The sequence below is a fragment of the Lygodium microphyllum genome, chromosome 30 (assembly GCF_053477565.2).
Source record: "Lygodium microphyllum isolate KBCC chromosome 30, Lygodium_microphyllum_v1.1.10, whole genome shotgun sequence".
Taxonomy (NCBI): Eukaryota; Viridiplantae; Streptophyta; class Polypodiopsida; order Schizaeales; family Lygodiaceae; genus Lygodium; species Lygodium microphyllum.
Window position 1 is genome coordinate 94,186,107 of NC_141164.1, and position 17,338 is coordinate 94,203,444.

A 17,338-nucleotide genomic window follows, 5' to 3' on the forward strand; every position below is an offset into this window, starting at 1 on the left:
GACCTAGCATCCAAAACATCCTCGTGCATCCTCTTTTCTTGCATGCGTCATGCACACTATGGGGGGAATAGACTTCCCACTAAACTTGCCTAACAAACGACCACTATCTCCCGCTTAAACTCCCTCGCTATTTGCTCTCATGATGCACTTTTATTAAGTTTTTGTCTGACTCAGAGCAACATCAAATCAATGGATCATTGGTGCCATATAGTTTGTCATTTTGTTGATTCATTTGAAAACACTTCATCAATATAAGGTCAGCATAAAGTTGACCCGATCTTGTATAAATGGAGAGTTTGATTTGAGGATCCAATGTGAATTATCAACCGAAGCACTAAATTTGAGGAAATATAATCTTCTCAAGGGTTGGTACTTTGTCCGAGAGTCAATAAAACTCAAAAAAAGAATGATAAATATAATAAATAAAACCTTTGGAGACATTTACATTTGTAACCAGATAAGTTCATTAATGGTGCTTTGCTTGTTATAAAGTAGCCTTCATGCCATCATGCCATTATAAAAGCATCCGATGAATTACGACGCGAAGGCTTTTAGGCCTTTCTGGTGGTCTGGTTATTTTTGTGTCGACATATTTTCATTGCAATCTGGTCATCTGCCTAACAACTTGATCTGCCATCGCACAGAATGGCAACGGCAGCAGGTATTACGACCCGTTCCAGCAGCCTGTCTTTGATTTCTCTATCATCTCCTCATTGTCTTTCCTGTTTTCCGCAGTCGGTTTCAAATCAAGGGAGGATCACAGGAAGCAATTGGAGCTTGAGGAGGCGCGGAAGGCTGGTCTCGCGCCTGCCGAGCTCGATGAAGATGGGAAGGAGATCAATCCTCATATCCCTCAATATATGTCCTCTGCACCATGGTACCTCAACGCAGAGAGGCCGGTAAGGAAACTAACTTGAAAGATAGTCATTTTTCGTTGTTGCAATGGTCCAGTTTTTTATGTAGCCTTACCTGTTTGATTTGATCTGTGCTGTGCAGAGTTTGAAGCATCAGAGGAAATGGAAGTCTGACCCTAACTACACACGCGATTGGTATGATAGAGGAGCAAAGGTTTACCAGGCTGAGAAGTACAGAAAAGGTGCCTGTGTCAAGTGAGTACTCTTGCCTTATACCTTGTCCTGTTGCATCATCAGGTTGTAGGTGTTAGAAGACAATATTATACTCAGAGCCATGTAGGAAAATGGCTTTGCAACTGGCAAGTCAGCACAATCAATAATCAGGTCAGTCATTCAATTCTAGGCCTAACTTTATGGGGGGAAACTCTTAGGAGATTTGTGGGTAAGTAACATCTCCATCCAGGTCCACCAATTCCATCTACACAATCATTAGAAATTGCATCTTACAGTAGCATCAGTCTTCATAGAAGATTGAATGAATCAGCAAGAGGGAAAGTTCATTGTCTTAATCAACCACTTATGGAAATGTGCTCAGGTTTCCTATCCAATTCAAGGGATTCTTCACACACATTGTGCTTAGCCAGCACACTAAGACTTGTTCAGCCACTACAAGTTAGGTTGGGACCCAAGGCAAAGAATTGGTCCATTCATGCCCCCCTCCCTTGCTTGTGAACAAAGCTCACCACTAACACCTCGTCTATCATGGTCATTGTAGTTGGGTTGGATTGAGTGTGAGAAGGCGAGCACTTATCACTTCCCTGGCCCTCAAAATTGGGGCTAGGAAAACTATTAAGCCAAGAAAAAATGTGTCTTACTACATTTGTTTGTGGGGCTATGTAGGTAGATGACTTATTCACACATACACATCAACGCATGATAGTGGAAATTTGACTTATTCCACACACATCCACACATGATGGTAGAAAATTTTTAATCCCTGACGATAAGACATCTATGTAGTTGTCACACATAACTGTGCATATTCTTGGTCTACTTATCATTTCCTAATGAAGCACTTAGCAAGGATGCAATTGAGAACATTGTTGTTGGCACCCATGGAAACAACATTTAGCCCATAGCTCTTGAAGTATAGGATGTGCACTAAGGAAGCTACGATGGATGAAATTACATGGCTGGAGAGAGAGAGAGAGAGAGAGAGAGAGAGAGAGAGAGAGAGAGAGAGAGAGAGAGAGAGAGAGAGAGAGAGAGAGAGAGAGAGAGAGAGAGACCATTATGAAGAAAAGAGAGAGTCAAGTACGCAAGTGCAAGATAGAATGAATTTGATTGATTAGCAAGAGGCCAACTACTTTGTTTTATAGTTTTTTCCCCTTATCACAAATCTTTGCCAACCAACCACTTATTGACATTTGATACGCTAATGGTTTGTTCACACACATTATGCTAAGCAAGCATGATAACACTTGTTATATAGCTTTTCAACCTTATCACAAATTTTTGTCAGTCAACCACTTATTGACATGTGACACACTATGGGATTGTTCACACGCATTGTGTTGTGAAGCATAGTAAGACTTGTTTTTACTCACTTAAAGCTCCAAAGTCCTAACAATTGTGCTATTGGTCGTGGGGAGATAGGCCTAGGGGGAAAGAGGGCAAAGAGACATAAAGGGAAGTTGGAGCTCTCAACTCATTTCCAATCAAATTCAACGAGAGGACTAGTTGCCCTTAAGGCGGAGGGAGTATCATGTAAAGCGGTTGTTTAAGTCAATCTGCCAATCCTATTTATAGATGTGGATCCTCCCAAAGTTTGGGTGTTTACTTATGGGGCACAAAAACTTGTAATTTTTGAGTTTTGGGGCTGTTTCAATGAGCCAATGAAGATCTAATGTGTAATTCATATTTTTAAGTTTAACAACGTAGACACAATAAATCAACAAATGTATAAAAGACTCACTGAATAGGAGAACTATGTTAGCCTTCTTTATTTCATTCTGTCATCTCTTGGCTGACGTTTGACGGCGGAGACATTGGAGCTTTGACTGTTTTCTGCACATTCTAGAGTGTGCATTTCAGTGCAATACACTTTCAGTCAGTGTTTTAGTGTGTTCACATTGGGTGTCCCAATTATTCTGTTCAATGCATTTCTTTTTCAATGACTGGAGGTTGGTTTCACACTGCTGTTTGAGAGTAGCAAATTCTGCAGATTGTGATCAGCATTTTTTCGGCCTCTTCATCACTTGGATCAGGTTGGCTGGTGTTTGTGGCATTTTTAGACAATGGTCAGACAATTTTTTTCATTCTTTGGCTATTTATATCAGTCCCTCCAGTGGCTGGTCATTCATTGTTTTGCAGATTGCAGCACGCTCCAATATCCAATGGCATTTCTCCATCATCCAGTGCTGTAATTAGCCTAATCTATTGCCCTCATTGATGCTTTGGGTTGTTTGCAAGGCACATTGTATTCAGCATTCCTCTTAGAGTTAAATGCAAATTTTCTTCTTTCATTCTCTTCTTTCATTGTAGTCTTTCTTTGCCCTTCTCTGTCTGTGTTTGTGTTCTTCCGTTACGCACTCACATGGTATCATCGCCAAAAGAGAGGGCTTGGAGGTTCTACAAAGATGAGACCACACTCTATTTGTTGTTTGGTTTCCAAAGAGCATAGATTTTTTGGATTGTTAAGGCCTTCTACGAAGTGTGTGGGCATCTACAACTTATTTTTGCAAGGTGTAGCTGATTCTCCTCTGTTCGGGCAGCCGACACCAAAACACAACAGTTTTTTGCATGTTTGTAGATTTCCTTGAAGAGCTATTGGCTACTTGTTTGATGGGTTTGACTCAGACAAGGAGTCAATGTATTTTACTCATAGTTATTAGGAACGGGGAACGGGACCCCCCGGAACGGGGGGGAACGGCTAAAGTTAGGGAACGGGAATGGAGGGAACGGCATACATACATACATACATACATACACATATATATATATATCATAGAAACATGAAACGAGGAACGGGGACGGGGACGGAGACGGGAACACCAAACCTAGGGAATGGGGACGTGGGAACGGGAACGACATTTAAAAAATCAAAATTCATGAAAAAAAATTAATATTTCACTCATAATCCATGTGGACTCTGGAGTGTTAAAACTTAAAACCAAGGTATATAATCCACAAGGACAAATCATTTTAAGTTTTAACTTTAAGATATCATGCATTATTCTAAAACTACTCATTAGAAATTGAATTGCAACTTACAAGGCTCAAGAGGTAAGCTATTCAATTATAAATAATAAAATCCATAATACGTATGCCAAAAATCATAAATGATAAAACAATGAACAACGAACTAAACTTAAAAGTCTAAGCTAAAAGAACATGCCTATGGTATCATTGCCAAAAAACTTAAAAGATTACAAACATGAAATTGAAGTCTAATCTTTGAAAGAACATGCTCATTGCCCCAAAAAAGACTGCAAATATAAAGTCTAATCTCTAGACTAAAGCAAAATGCGGCATGCCAAAATAGCCCAAAGGGCAACTGCAAGACTGCAAGACTCAAGTACAAATATAATATCGACATGGCACAACTGTCAACAACCCAAATGTCACAGTGTCATCAATGATCATAATATCATATATAATGTAAATGTGTCATGTATCATGAGACTCGTGATAAGTAAGCTAAATCAAAGATCATGATCATGATCTGAGGCTGCTCTAGCCACTCCTGAAGTGCCAGCCTCATCATCATGTGTACCATGAATTGCTGCATCTCCCTCAACATCAGCATGTGTCTCCTCTTCTTGCTGCATCTCCCACTCTGTGAATGGATCAGGCTTTGTTGTCATACTGTTACATAACATTCTCAAATTAGCACTAACGAATACTAGATCGTTTGCCCTCTCCACACCAAGACGGTTCCTCTTCTTTGAAGCAATGTGAGCGTAGGTACTCTACAATTGCTCCAAACAAGAGGAGCTAACTGACTGACTCAAAATACGGATGGCTAGTTGCTGCAACTCAGGACCATCCGAACCATAGTCCTCCCACTACAAAGTTGCCCCAATCTTACAGCGATCCTCCTGTGCATCCCCACAACCAAAAGAACCCCGAAAGGTCCTATAACATGAAAGCTGATCTCTGATCTTTCGTCTAGTGCCATGATCAGGCACTAGACGAGACAATATAAGTCTCCATGCATCCATAACCTCACTATCATTCTCTTGACCCTTTCCCTGGAACTCAGGATCTACAACAAATGCAGCTGCATGCATGGGTGAGCTATAGGAGTTCCACCTCGTCACAACTAAATGGTGTATTTCCTCATACGCCTCATCATTTGGTGCCAACTCCTGCAACTTTTCATTAAGCCTGTCCATAGCCTCATATACCTTGCCAATGCAAGGTTGCATAGCATCCATAACCCTCAATAAATGTACAATGGGTGATACCATAGCATCTATCAGCTTTACATCATCCCAAAAAGTGGAGTTATTTGCTTTCTCCAAGCATAAGATACCTGTAGGAGTATCTGCCAATGTTGATGAGGTAAACTCATCACTAAGAAATAACTGTCTCAAGGCACCACTGCATTCTCTTAACCTGCCTAGCATCAAGAAGTTAAAGGAAAATCTGGTATCAGAGTATTTTAAAAGTGTCTTCTTCGACCGCAAAGAAAAGTAATGGCGAAGAAATTGGTGATTCAAAACAAAGCTAACCATTTGAGCTCCTTGCTCTATGACAGGTGCAATCCATGACAGGTTACCAATATCCTTTAGTAGGTTGTTCAAGCAATGAGCCATACAATATGAAACTGTGATATGTGGATAATATCCTTGAATAATAGCACCTGCTGCCCTATTTGCAGGCTCTCCATCTGCAACAAATCCCACAACATGCTCTGGGCCAATAAGCTCAACACCTGTAACCCACTCTGCTGCAAGTACATTTGCTGACTTTCCTGTCCTCGATGCATCATGTGAAGATATAAAATATATTTCCCCACGAGAATAAGCAACCATACCATGAATGGGTCGCTTGCGTGTATCACTCCAACCATCAGCAATCAAGGAAACTCCATTTTTAGCCCACATGCTCTTTCTAGTCACTGCTGCTTGCTCAACAAGGCGCTTTTCCTTGTCGAGCAAAGTGGTGCGTAAGGTCTCTGATGATGGGGTACATACGAAGGGCCATACTCACCAATCTTCTTGTACATCAATTTAAAATACTCTGACCTGGCTGCACGAAATTGAATGTGGTCATGATAAAAAAAGCGTGCCATTGATGTATCCACCTCTTTCTTCTTCTTGGGATCCCAACTAGCATCAAGTGTGCTTTGTCTACGTGCAACATGTGGCGTTGTTGATGCCATGGCCGATGCAATGCCTGTAGTAGGTGTGGAGGTAACACTTCCTGATACTGACCTTGCTCTAGATACATCTGATGGGGATGGTGTCACAAAAGTTGCAGGGTCAATTGCAACACGTCGTGGTCTAGATGCAAGATAAGCTTGTTGACCTGCTACACAGTCACGAAGCTCCCTTTGCTTCTCCAAGGTCACATTTGGACAAAACTGCACCTCTGAATTTGGCTAATGTAGGAGATGAGCTCGGACCTGATTATGCATGAATATTAAAATTTAAAATGGAACAAGTGGCAATTGGTAGTCCATATTCTAATATTTAAGTAACTTTGAAAAATTAAAATCAATAAAAATTTGAAATACAAATGCTTGGCTCAATGGATTACCTTGTTTGCTCCACTAGTTCGCTTGTATGGGCAAAGCTTGCAAGTCCATGGTCGAGATCCTCCACCACTCAAAGGGCGGTCAGCATTTACTTCTTCCCACCATGACCAATCATCAGACCTTCTTCCTCGACCACCAACCCGACGAGCAGGGCGGGAAGATGAAGCCATTTATGATTTCAGGCTGAAAATTGAAGGCCTTAGGTTCAAGAGTCGAGAGAAGGAAAAATTGAAGGCTGAAAATTGATTATTGAAGGCTCGAGAGAAGGGAGAAGGCTCAAGAGTCAAGACTCACTCAAGAGTCGAGAGAGAAGGGAAAGGGAGAGAAGGGAGAAGAAGAAGAAGGTTCATGGAAGAAGGAAGAAGAGAAGGGAGAAGTGAAGAGAAGGTAGAAGGAAGAAGAGAAGGTAGAAGGAAGAAGAGAAGGAAGAGAAGAAAGAATAAGAAGAGAAAGAAGAAGAAGAAAGAGAAGGAAGAGGTTGGAGGTGGGAGGAGAAAGAAGAGAAAGAAGAAGAAGGAAGAGAGGGAAGAGAAGGAAGAAGGTGGCTGGGCCTAGGGGCAGGAGAACTGGGCCAGGTGGAAGCAGGAGAAATGGGCCAGGCGGGAGTAGACGGGACGCAGGCGCGAGCAGGCGGGACGCAATAGAACAGGGCGCGGGCGGAAATTGAACGCGGGCGAAAACTGGGCGCGGGCGGCCCGCAAGTCATTTTGCCACGTGGCGTTTCCTGTCCCGTTTCAGACAGGGAACGTTCCATTTTTTGGAAACGCGGTCCGCGTCAGATACATGCCGGGGACGGCGATTCCGCGTGCTAGGGGGCCGTTCCGGCCGTTTCCTGTCACTATGATATATATATATATATATAGATATATATATAGATATATATATATATATAGATATATGTATGTATGTATGTATGTATGTATGTATGTATGCATACATGTAGAGAGAGAGAGAGAGAGAGAGAGAGAGAGAGAGAGAGAGAGAGAGAGAGAGAGAGAGAGAGAGAGCTCATAGATTAAGTTAGTTGAAAGATTGCAAATTGGTTTATCTAGTAGCATGGTGGAAGTGAGAAGGGTGGTATGATATGCTAGGTACAATATGGGACAACTAGATTATGGGTAGTAGTATGGTAGGCATTGAAAAGGTCATGTTCGACGTGCCAATTTAGTGACCTAATGGATCACGCTTTTCAAGGGGGGACCAACAATACAATTAGTAGCAACATGATTAGTAATCATATGTCACACACACCCACACATGCATACATGTTTGTATATATGTGTGACGTGTGTATGTGTATCTAATATCTATCTCATGTGTGTGTCTCACCCACTCACTCACTCAGGCGGGCAGGAGAGGTAAGAGCCGGTAGGGCTTAGGTGAGGCAAGCGGGAGGAGGCGGGCAAGGGAGGTGGAGCAGGCGGCAGAGACGGGAGCTGGTGAGAGCAGGCAGGTTCCAGGGAACGGCCGTTCCAAACAGGGAATGGCTGCTGGAACGGCCCAGAATGGTGCGGAACGGGGCTAGGAACGGACAAGAACGTTCCATGGGCGTTTCGCTAGTAGACACATGCCGGAATGCGTTAATCCGTTCCTAAGGCCCGGAACGGGCGTTCCATGTTTCTATGATTTTACTTCAAATAGGTAGTTTTGCTAGTCAAAATGTTGTGAAGAGTGACGTGAAGATCAAAGATAAGAGCCAAAATTATCTAGAGATGATCACTTTGACAAGTTTAGAAGATTGGAGTGGCCTCATTCCCCCCTTGCTTCTCTGTCTCTAATAGGGTACCTATTGAAGGATTCCACATGTCTATCTTGACAATATTTTGTATAGGTGCCTATTCTTCCATGATTGCCCAATGATGATTGCCTTGATGGCTCAAATTACTCCCTTTGGTCATGCTAAGTAGAGTGCATACTTGATACCTTCGACTTATGGGCGTTTGTTTGTATCCCAATATCCCATCCAATGGAGGATCCTTGCGTTGGTTTTACAATGGATCAAGTTGGTCTTCAGGATCGGCTTAACTTAGAGCCCAATCTTTTCTCTTTATGAGTGTGCAAGATTCTGTCCTTGTGCATGTGCATAGACTTCAGATTGTATCACAAAAATCATATTGACCATGAGATGTAAAAGCAAAATGAAATGATGAAGAAGGAGCACTCACCATAGATTATTGCAATTTTTGTTTACATTTTCTTGAGTGCAACTGGAAATACCTTTTCCCTTTAGGGCTAATGTACCAATACTTAGTATAAAGAGTTTGTTCATCATGAGTATCTAGATATCTTGTAGAAAAGAGGGAGTAAAATCAAAAGATTGAGAAGTGGTAGCATGTGTACCTGACATGGGAGTGAATGTAGGTGGAGAAGAAAATGGTCTATTCTCCATGCCAATTTCCACGTAAGGGTGATCGGACCTTTGTGGAACTTCCCTCCTTCTTGCAAAATCATTAGATGGTGCACCGAATCTAAAGGGAAAAACTCAAATATATCTTCAATCTGCTGTTGAGCTCAATACATGAGGATGAGATCATACTCGGCTCATGAGATCTCGTATGGTTTGTGGACTCCATGGTAGTCCTAGTCATGTCAGATGGGGGAGCAAGCTGTGAAGCCCACTCAATTGCATGTCTTGATGTTCTAGGCTCGGGAGCATCATGATGATGTGGTGAATTTGTGATTGAAGTCATCTTGCTCTCTTGTTGCTCTTGCTTCTTGCAAAGGGCTTTTAGATCAAAGACCGAGGTTTCGTGGTGTATGACAAAGCATGGACTTAGAAGAACACAATTGGGATTAGGGTAACTTAGAGACAATGAACATAGAGATTCTGAATGAATGACTAAATACTGAATATACAATGCTCATGTAGCAAACAAACTATGTAGAAATGAAGACTGTACCTCGAACTCTCGTGTCTTGAGGGTTGAGGCAGAGGTGTTGAGTGGGAGAGTGTGTTTTAGTCTTGATGGATCCCGAAACGCAACAAAGGCAGTCTCTAAGAGTCAAACACCAGCAAACGCAGCCAAGGAGGCTGGATTTGATGCAGATAGGCAGTAGATGAGATAAAAAACTGCAAATGCAAATATGTGAAGGGTGTAGACGACTTGGGTAGTAGCAATAAGGACCAAATGCAGCATTGTGGAGTGTGTAGAGTATTGGGCGGTAGTTGGAAGGACCAATTGCAGGTGTAGGAATAGTTGCCAGGTAGTTTGCAGTAGTAAACATAGAGTGCGCAGCCACGGAACAGCGAATGCAGCCTTTTGGAAGGTGGGCGATAGCTGGTGACAACACCTGGGAGTGATTACCGCAAAGACAAGGTTGGAAACAGACGCTTGATGGATGTAGATAACAATGGGCAGCTTCAGTTGAGATGTGCTCTACGAATGGGGTGTGGGCAACAAAGCTAGAGGCCTTGAAACCTGCATAAATGAGATTGAGGCTGTATGGAGGGCAGCTGGCCTATTTACAGAAAGTTTCGGAACATCATACCATGCATTGTTTTTGTTGGCTACAACTTGCCTTAGCCATAACTTTGTCATATGAACTTTGAATATGGTCATCTAGATACTCAAATTGATTGGAATAGACATGTCTACAAGCAAACATGAGAAGAAATGTGAAAATCTTCTGTTATCGCCATAGGTTGGCAGGAGAGCGGGCTTTACAGGCTCCATTCCCGTTCTCTTATGTAGGGTCCTCTGAGTCAGTTGTCTATTGCTACACCCGTTCCCACTTGTGCACCCTCTTTTCCACAGCTTTCCATCCTCCACCCTCTCCTCCGGTGGTTCCCTTGTACCCCCCATCCCTTTCAGAGGGGGACGATCTCGGTGATGCGGTTGTGGATTTTCTAGCCCCTAGTGTTTCAGAGGGGGTTTTTGAGGATCGTGAGGAGCTTCTACATTGGCAATCTTCATTGACGGACTTCATTGACATTGGCATTCTTCTTGCCACCCTAGGATGCATTTCTCCCTTGGCCTTCTGCCACATCCGGGATTTGAGAGGGGGTGTTAGCAGTCATGTTTGTCATGCCTTGTCATCTCTTGTAGTGACAGGTTAGGCATGAAGATCGAGACAGTAGGTGTTTCTTAGTCGTGGAGAGACAGAGAGAGAGAGAGAGAGCAGAGCAGAGAGTGTGTACGATTTTAGGTACAATGACGACTGTATCTTTAGGTTTTTAGATAGATATATATGTGTAAGTACAAGTGCTAAGGGTGTGTTCACATCCGAGTACATTTAAAGGCACGAGGGCCTTTATTCCCAACAACCTCCCACCTAAAGGCAATGTGCCTTAAGAGGAGAAAAGAATCAGCTAAGTCTAGGTATATACAAAGTTGAAAAACATATATCTGTCCAGTTCCCATCATCTGTCGGCAATGAGCAAACCGCTCTATTGGAAGACCCTTCGTGAGAAGGTCTGCAGGATTATCATCTGCATGCACTTTGACAAGCTCAATGCTCTTGTTGTCAAGTACATCTCTAATGAAGTGATACTTCACCTGTATGTGCTTTGTCTTTGCATGAAAGACAGGATTCCGTGCTAGCATGATAGCACTTTGACTATCACAATGGAGAACAGGTAACTTTGAGATGCCAAGCTCTCCCACTAGACGTGAAAGCCATAAAGCCTCCTTGCATGCCTTAGTGGCAGCCACATACTTTGCCTTTGTAGTAGACAATGCAACACACTTTTGTAGCCTGGTATCCCAGAGATTGCTCCTCCTGTGAAAGTAAACACATACCCAGAAGTGGACTTCCTGCAATTCGCATGACCAACATAGTCTGCATCCGTAAAGCCAATAACAGATGCCTTCTGCTTTCCAAAGCAGATGCACAACTCCTTTGTGCCTTTGAGGTATCTCATAATACCTTTCATTGCATCCGAATGCTTCTTGCCAGGGGTTGCCATGGATCTGCTAACCACTCCCACTGCCAAGGCAATGTTAGGATGTGTAGTAACCATAGCACATATCAAACTGCCAACAGCTGAAGCATATGGTATCTTCGCCATTTCAGCCTTCTCATCATCAGATGTAGGGCTGTCCTTTGCATCGAGTTTCACATATGGAGGCAATGGAACCCCAATCGTTTTCCCCCCCTCCATATTGAAATGCTATAAAACCTTGGAGATATACTCTTGCTGAGATAGATAGAGTAATCCTTTCGACGTATCTCTGAGTATTCGCATGCCAAGAATGTGATTTGCATCACCAAGATCCTTCATGTCAAAGCTGCTATGAAGACTTTGCTTCAGTGAATCTAAGGCATTAGTATCCCCGCCAGCAATCAGCATGTCATCAACATACAAAACCAAGATAATCAGGCTGCCATCTATTGCCTTTTTAGTGTATAAGCAGTGATCCACTTGACTTCCATGGAAACCTTGAGATTGCATAAATCCTTTCGTAGCTGACTGCTATGCGGCACAAGATTGCACTCGATGTATCAATCTTGACTTTGAGCTTCAGGAGTTTACATTTAGGAAGGGAATGATTAGAAATTCAAGCAGGTCGAATATCGGTGCTTACTCGTTGAGTTTGCTATGATTAGCTCACTGAAGTGAGATGACAAATTAGGCTACATTCTTCTTAAATAAGTTGCCTGAAAAAATACTTCCACTTCATCAAAAGTATTATCTCGTTGCCCCAATTGCCGAGCTTCTATGAGTTCGAGTGTCAATTCTTGCATTATGCGAGATTGCACGATGAAGTCCATAAGAGATCCTCCACATACTTTTACAGAGAGGGGTCTACTTACCTTTTCTTTGCAACGGAAATTGGAGGTGACAAGAACTCCCCAGATGCGAAGGTAGGCCAAAACAAGGGTGACATCCCTTCTTTAAACCATTTGTCAACAATTCCCTAAGAAAAATAGGTTGGAACCTTAGCAGACCATTGCAACTACCTCCACTCTTGCTAGATAGTCTAGTGGGGCTACGCCTCGCGTTGCTGCCCCATCTATTCTTGTTCTTGTAGCCGTTGGACATGTCGCTCGCGGACAGTCTCAGCAGCCTATATCTTTTAGTATTCTTGAAGGACTAGCTGATTGGTTTGCTAGCTCCTCAACCATTGCACTCTTTGCATCCATTCCTAGGTTATCCTCTGCATCTCCATTTAGAACCATTTCTCCACCTCCTTAGGCACTTTATTGGTAGTGATGTGTTGATGGACATATCCTCGATTGTTGGGTTAGCTTGTTTGTTTTGTACTGTATTGGATCTAACCTTCCCTTTTCATTCTCCCCACGAGACATAGTAGGTAAATTGGGTGCAAACCACCTCTTTTAATTCCAAAAGAAAAAAGGGGTTCAATGTTGTATCATCCACCTTTGTAGGACTTGATAGGCCGCTAGGCAGTCGATGAACTCTCTTTGTACGATGCCCTATCCTTTGTGGGGTGATTACTTGGACTTCCTTGGTAAGATAATATTACGTGACTGTTTTCTTGTGACGACACCCCGGAAGCATGAGAGACCGCTCTTCACCACCCAACCACGCTCAAGAAGATGCTGGAGCCAGATTTGACATGTCGCTTTTGCTAGCCGCCATTACCTGGTGAGTTATACTAATTTTTATGACTCACTAACTTCCTAAGCTCCCCTTAACCTCGTACGGGCACCCAAGGCCTCTCTTGCGTTTGTTTTTTAATAAGTTACATTTATTGATGTAACATTTTCTCCCCCTTAAGAACCGGTTTCGTCCTTGAAAACGATACTTGGAAGGTCCAATTGTAAATTGGGAAACCTTTTTCTTAAAGTACTTACTCGCTCCCATGTTGAGCTTTCTGCTGAACAATCTTTCCATTTTACCAGATATTATTGATAAATAGTATGCCTTGTTCGTCTATTACGAACGTTTAAAATTCTTTCTGGTTCATGTGGAACAGATTGGTCACTAAATAGCTCCTCAATCTTATCATTTAAGACTAGATTATCCATATCACCCAACTTCTTTCCTAGCTTGCTTACATGGAAAACTGGATGTATTTTACTACTAGTAGGTAGTTGGAGCTTGTAAGCCTGTTTCCCCTCCCTCTTAAGTATTGTGAAAGGACCACAATACCTGGGTGAAAGCTTTAGACATCGTCTCGTTTTCATGGTTTTAGCTTGTTCAGGCACTTTAAGGTAGACCAATTCCCCTTCCTCAAAGGAGATGTCTCTTTGGTGAGGATCTGCATAAGCTCTATTCTTAACTCGGTCTTGAGCTTTTTTAGTATTTTCTTGAGCAAATTTTAACATACTATTCATATCCTCCAAAAAATCCTTTGCTGCCTAAACCTTTTCCTTGTGCAGTCCTATTGCATGAGGAGCTCTGGGTTGAAACCCATACATTAGCATAAATGGACTATATCCAGTGGAAGAGTGCTTGGCACTATTATATGCAAACTCCACTATGGGTAAATACTCTTCCCAATTAGTTTGTCTTTTACTTACATATGCTCTCAACACATCTTCAAGGATTTGGTTAATCCTTTCAGTTTGCCCATCAGTTTGCGGGTGCTCCGCCGTGCTCATGCTAAGTTTAGTATCCAACTTTCTAAATATAGCACACCAAAATTGACTATAAAATTTTCTATCCCGATCAGAAACTATATTTGCTGGAAGGCCATACAATCGGTATATATTCTCTATGAACAATCTAGCAAATTCTGGTGTTTTAACATTAGTTGAAGTTGGAATAAACCTAGCCATTTTGGTTAACCTATCCACAATCACCCACACAGAGTTGTGCCTCCTCTGTGTCCTGGGTAACGCGACAATAAAGTCCATGGAGATACTCTCCCATTTTCCCGAAGGAATCTCTAATGGGTGGAGAAGTTCTCCCATTTTCAATCTTTCAGCTTTATTAACTTGGCACTTATTACATTTGACCACATAGTCAAGGACGTCCTTATACATTCCAGGCCAATAGAATTGCCTTTTAATAAGACTATAAGTCTTATTAACTCCTGGATGTCCCGCATTACGGGTATCATGACACTCAAAGAGTATCTAGCACCTTATTTCTTCATCTTTCGGGACACATACCCTACCCTTGTAGAGTAAATAACCATTATCAATGGTAAAATTCTTCCACTTGAATCCCATTTGAGTAACCCCTGATACTCCATTTCCTTGTTGAACATCCTTAGATATTCCTTTCTCAATGGAAGCCCTTCCTTTTGGATCCCCATTTCCTATTGCTTCCTATATGTTGGAATATGCCGGATCAACCTGGCATTTCCTTTTTAAGGATTCAAGCAAATCGGAAGTGAACCGAGTAAACTCAATTCATTTATGATGGACGTTCTGCTGAGCGCATGAGCCACTATATTGTACTTTCCTTTTCTATACTTTATCTCATAGTCGAACTCTTGGAGGAGTTCGGCGCATCTGGCTTTTCGCCCTTGTAGATCCGGTTGGTCATTAAGCCACTTAATGTTTTCATGATCCGACAAGATCAAAAGTTTGACACCATACAAATAGTGCTTCCATTTCTTTGTTGCATGTACTATTGCATACAACTCCCTCTCATAAACGGAATAATTCTGTTTTGCACGGTCTAATTTCCTGCTTTAAAAAGCAACCGGTCGACCCTCTTGTAATAAGACTACGCCTACTGCCCTATCATTGGCATCAGCTGCAACCACGAATGGTTTATTGAGATCCACAATTAATAATACTGGAGCTGTAGTAATAGCTACCTTAAGTTTTTGAAAACTTTCATTTTGGTCTGTTCGCCAATTAAAGCTCTTTCCTTTCCCTTTAAGTTTGTTCGTCATTGGAACAACTATCTTGGCATAATCTCGAATGAATCTACGATGAAATCTAGATAAATCTAGGAAGATCTGCAGCTTTTCCAAGCTCCTTGGAGATAGCCATTCAATAATTGCCCTTACTTTTTTTGAATCCATCTTGATTCCCTCTTTCGAGATAATATGTCCCAAGTATTTGACTTCTTGTGCAAAGAATTCGCATTTAGTTTTCTTTGTATAAAGGGAGTGGGTTCTTAACAATTGGAATACTAACCGTAAGTGTTCCAAATGTTCTTCTCTTGATTCTGAAGATCAAGTATTATCCAAGAAGACTACTACAAAGTGTCCTAGATAGGGCCGTAACACACTATTCATCAGCTTCATAAAAGTAGCTAGTGCATTAGTGAGACCAAAAGGCATCACCAAAAAATCATAATACCCGTATCTAGTACGAAATGCCGTCTTAGGAACATCTTGGGCCTTAATTCTTACTTGGTGATAGCCTGATCTTAAGTCAATCTTTGTGAAGAATTTTGCCCCTTGTAATTGATCAAAGAGATTTTCCATTCTAGGCATAGGAAATTTATTCTTCACCGTTATCTTATTAAGTGTTCTATAATCAACACAAAGTCGCATAGAACCATCTTTTTTCTTCACCAATAAAATTGGCAAAGCCCAAGGTGAATTACTGGGTTGTATAAACCCCTTATCAAGGTAATCCTTGATTTGTCTTTCGACTTCTTGGTGCTGTGTTTCACTTAGCTTGTAAGGTGGTTTAGAAACAGGGCGTGTATCCCTATCTATGTCAATTGGGTGATTTACATCACCCCTATCTGGTGGAAGGCCACTAGGTAAGTCAGATGGAAACATATCTTTAAATTCATCTAACAAACCACTTAATTCATTATTTACATTCAACTCACAAGCATAAGAAAATTGTTGCTTTATATTACAAGAAGTAAAAGTGTCCTGTACAGGAAGGAATCATAACATATATACATCACAAGCTTCCTTCTTTATCAGCTTTTGAACTTCAAAGGAACATATCAAAGGGTTATCAGATACTTCATGTTCACCTTGAATCACAAAAGTCTTACCATCCCTTTAAAATTCCAGTGTATTATGATGATAACTATGCTTTAAGGATGGTTCCAATCCCCATAGGCACTCCCTCCCTAAAGCGATATCGGCTCTTTCCATATTCATAATCTGGAAATCAAGCTTATCTTTATATCCTTGGATCTGGATTTCCAAATTGGATACCATTGTATCCCATATTTTGTTATCCTGACCTTGCATCATGTGAACAACATATTGATACTCACTCTTTTGTTGGGGAAGTTTCAACTTTTTGACAAGTGTATAACTTATGAAGTTGTGGGTGACAGAGTCATCAATCATGACTCTAACCCTTTTTCCACCTATCGATCCATTCACTGTAACTAAATCATGTGGCCCGAAGGTAGGTTACCACATAGAAGTTGGCATATAACACGTGTGTTGTACATCCTTGTGCAAGACCTCTAAAGATTTATACTTTTCATGCCCCTTTAATTCCAGGGTCTGCACTACATGGATTTGTTTCTCCTTTCCCTTGCCCTTGTCCTTATCCTTTCCTTTATCTTCCCCCTTTTTCCTTTAAGGGCAATTCCAAGCAGCATAGTTAGGAGATAGGCAAATTGAAACACAACCTTTTTTTTGGGCCTTATCAAAGTCATCTTGACTTAGCTTCAGCCGTACATATTGTTTCTTTTCAAAGGGTTGTTTCTTACCCTTAAAGAATGGCATTTTCCTTTTGGATTTGCTAACAAATTTTGAGGCCTCAAATTCCTTAGTCGGTGAGACTAGTGAGTGCACTTCGACACGTATTATCTTCATTGATTAATGCAAATTTAATTGCCTCCTCAAGCGTCTTAGGTAAACTCCTTTTCACTTCCTTTTTACAGGCCTTATCTAGTCCCCTTATGAATCCTCTTGTCTTTTGAAATTCA

The 17,338-nt window shown here is 41.6% G+C and overlaps 1 protein-coding gene and 1 pseudogene across 1 annotated transcript in view; one reads left to right on the forward strand and one right to left on the reverse strand.

The window, feature by feature from the left end:
* The first annotated feature begins 507 nt into the window (after nt 1-507).
* LOC148010135 (pre-mRNA-splicing factor SLU7-like) overlaps nt 508-17,338 on the forward strand; it is a 39,117-nt gene continuing 22,286 nt past the window's right edge. Inside the window, exons 1-3 of the mRNA XM_087673007.1 lie at nt 508-661; nt 736-899; nt 997-1,109. Of these exons, the coding sequence (XP_087529133.1) occupies nt 646-661; nt 736-899; nt 997-1,109 (293 nt within the window). The 5' untranslated portion in view covers nt 508-645. The remainder of the gene's footprint in view (nt 662-735; nt 900-996; nt 1,110-17,338) is intronic.
* On the reverse strand, nt 4,479-5,893 carry LOC148010136 (uncharacterized; annotated as a pseudogene).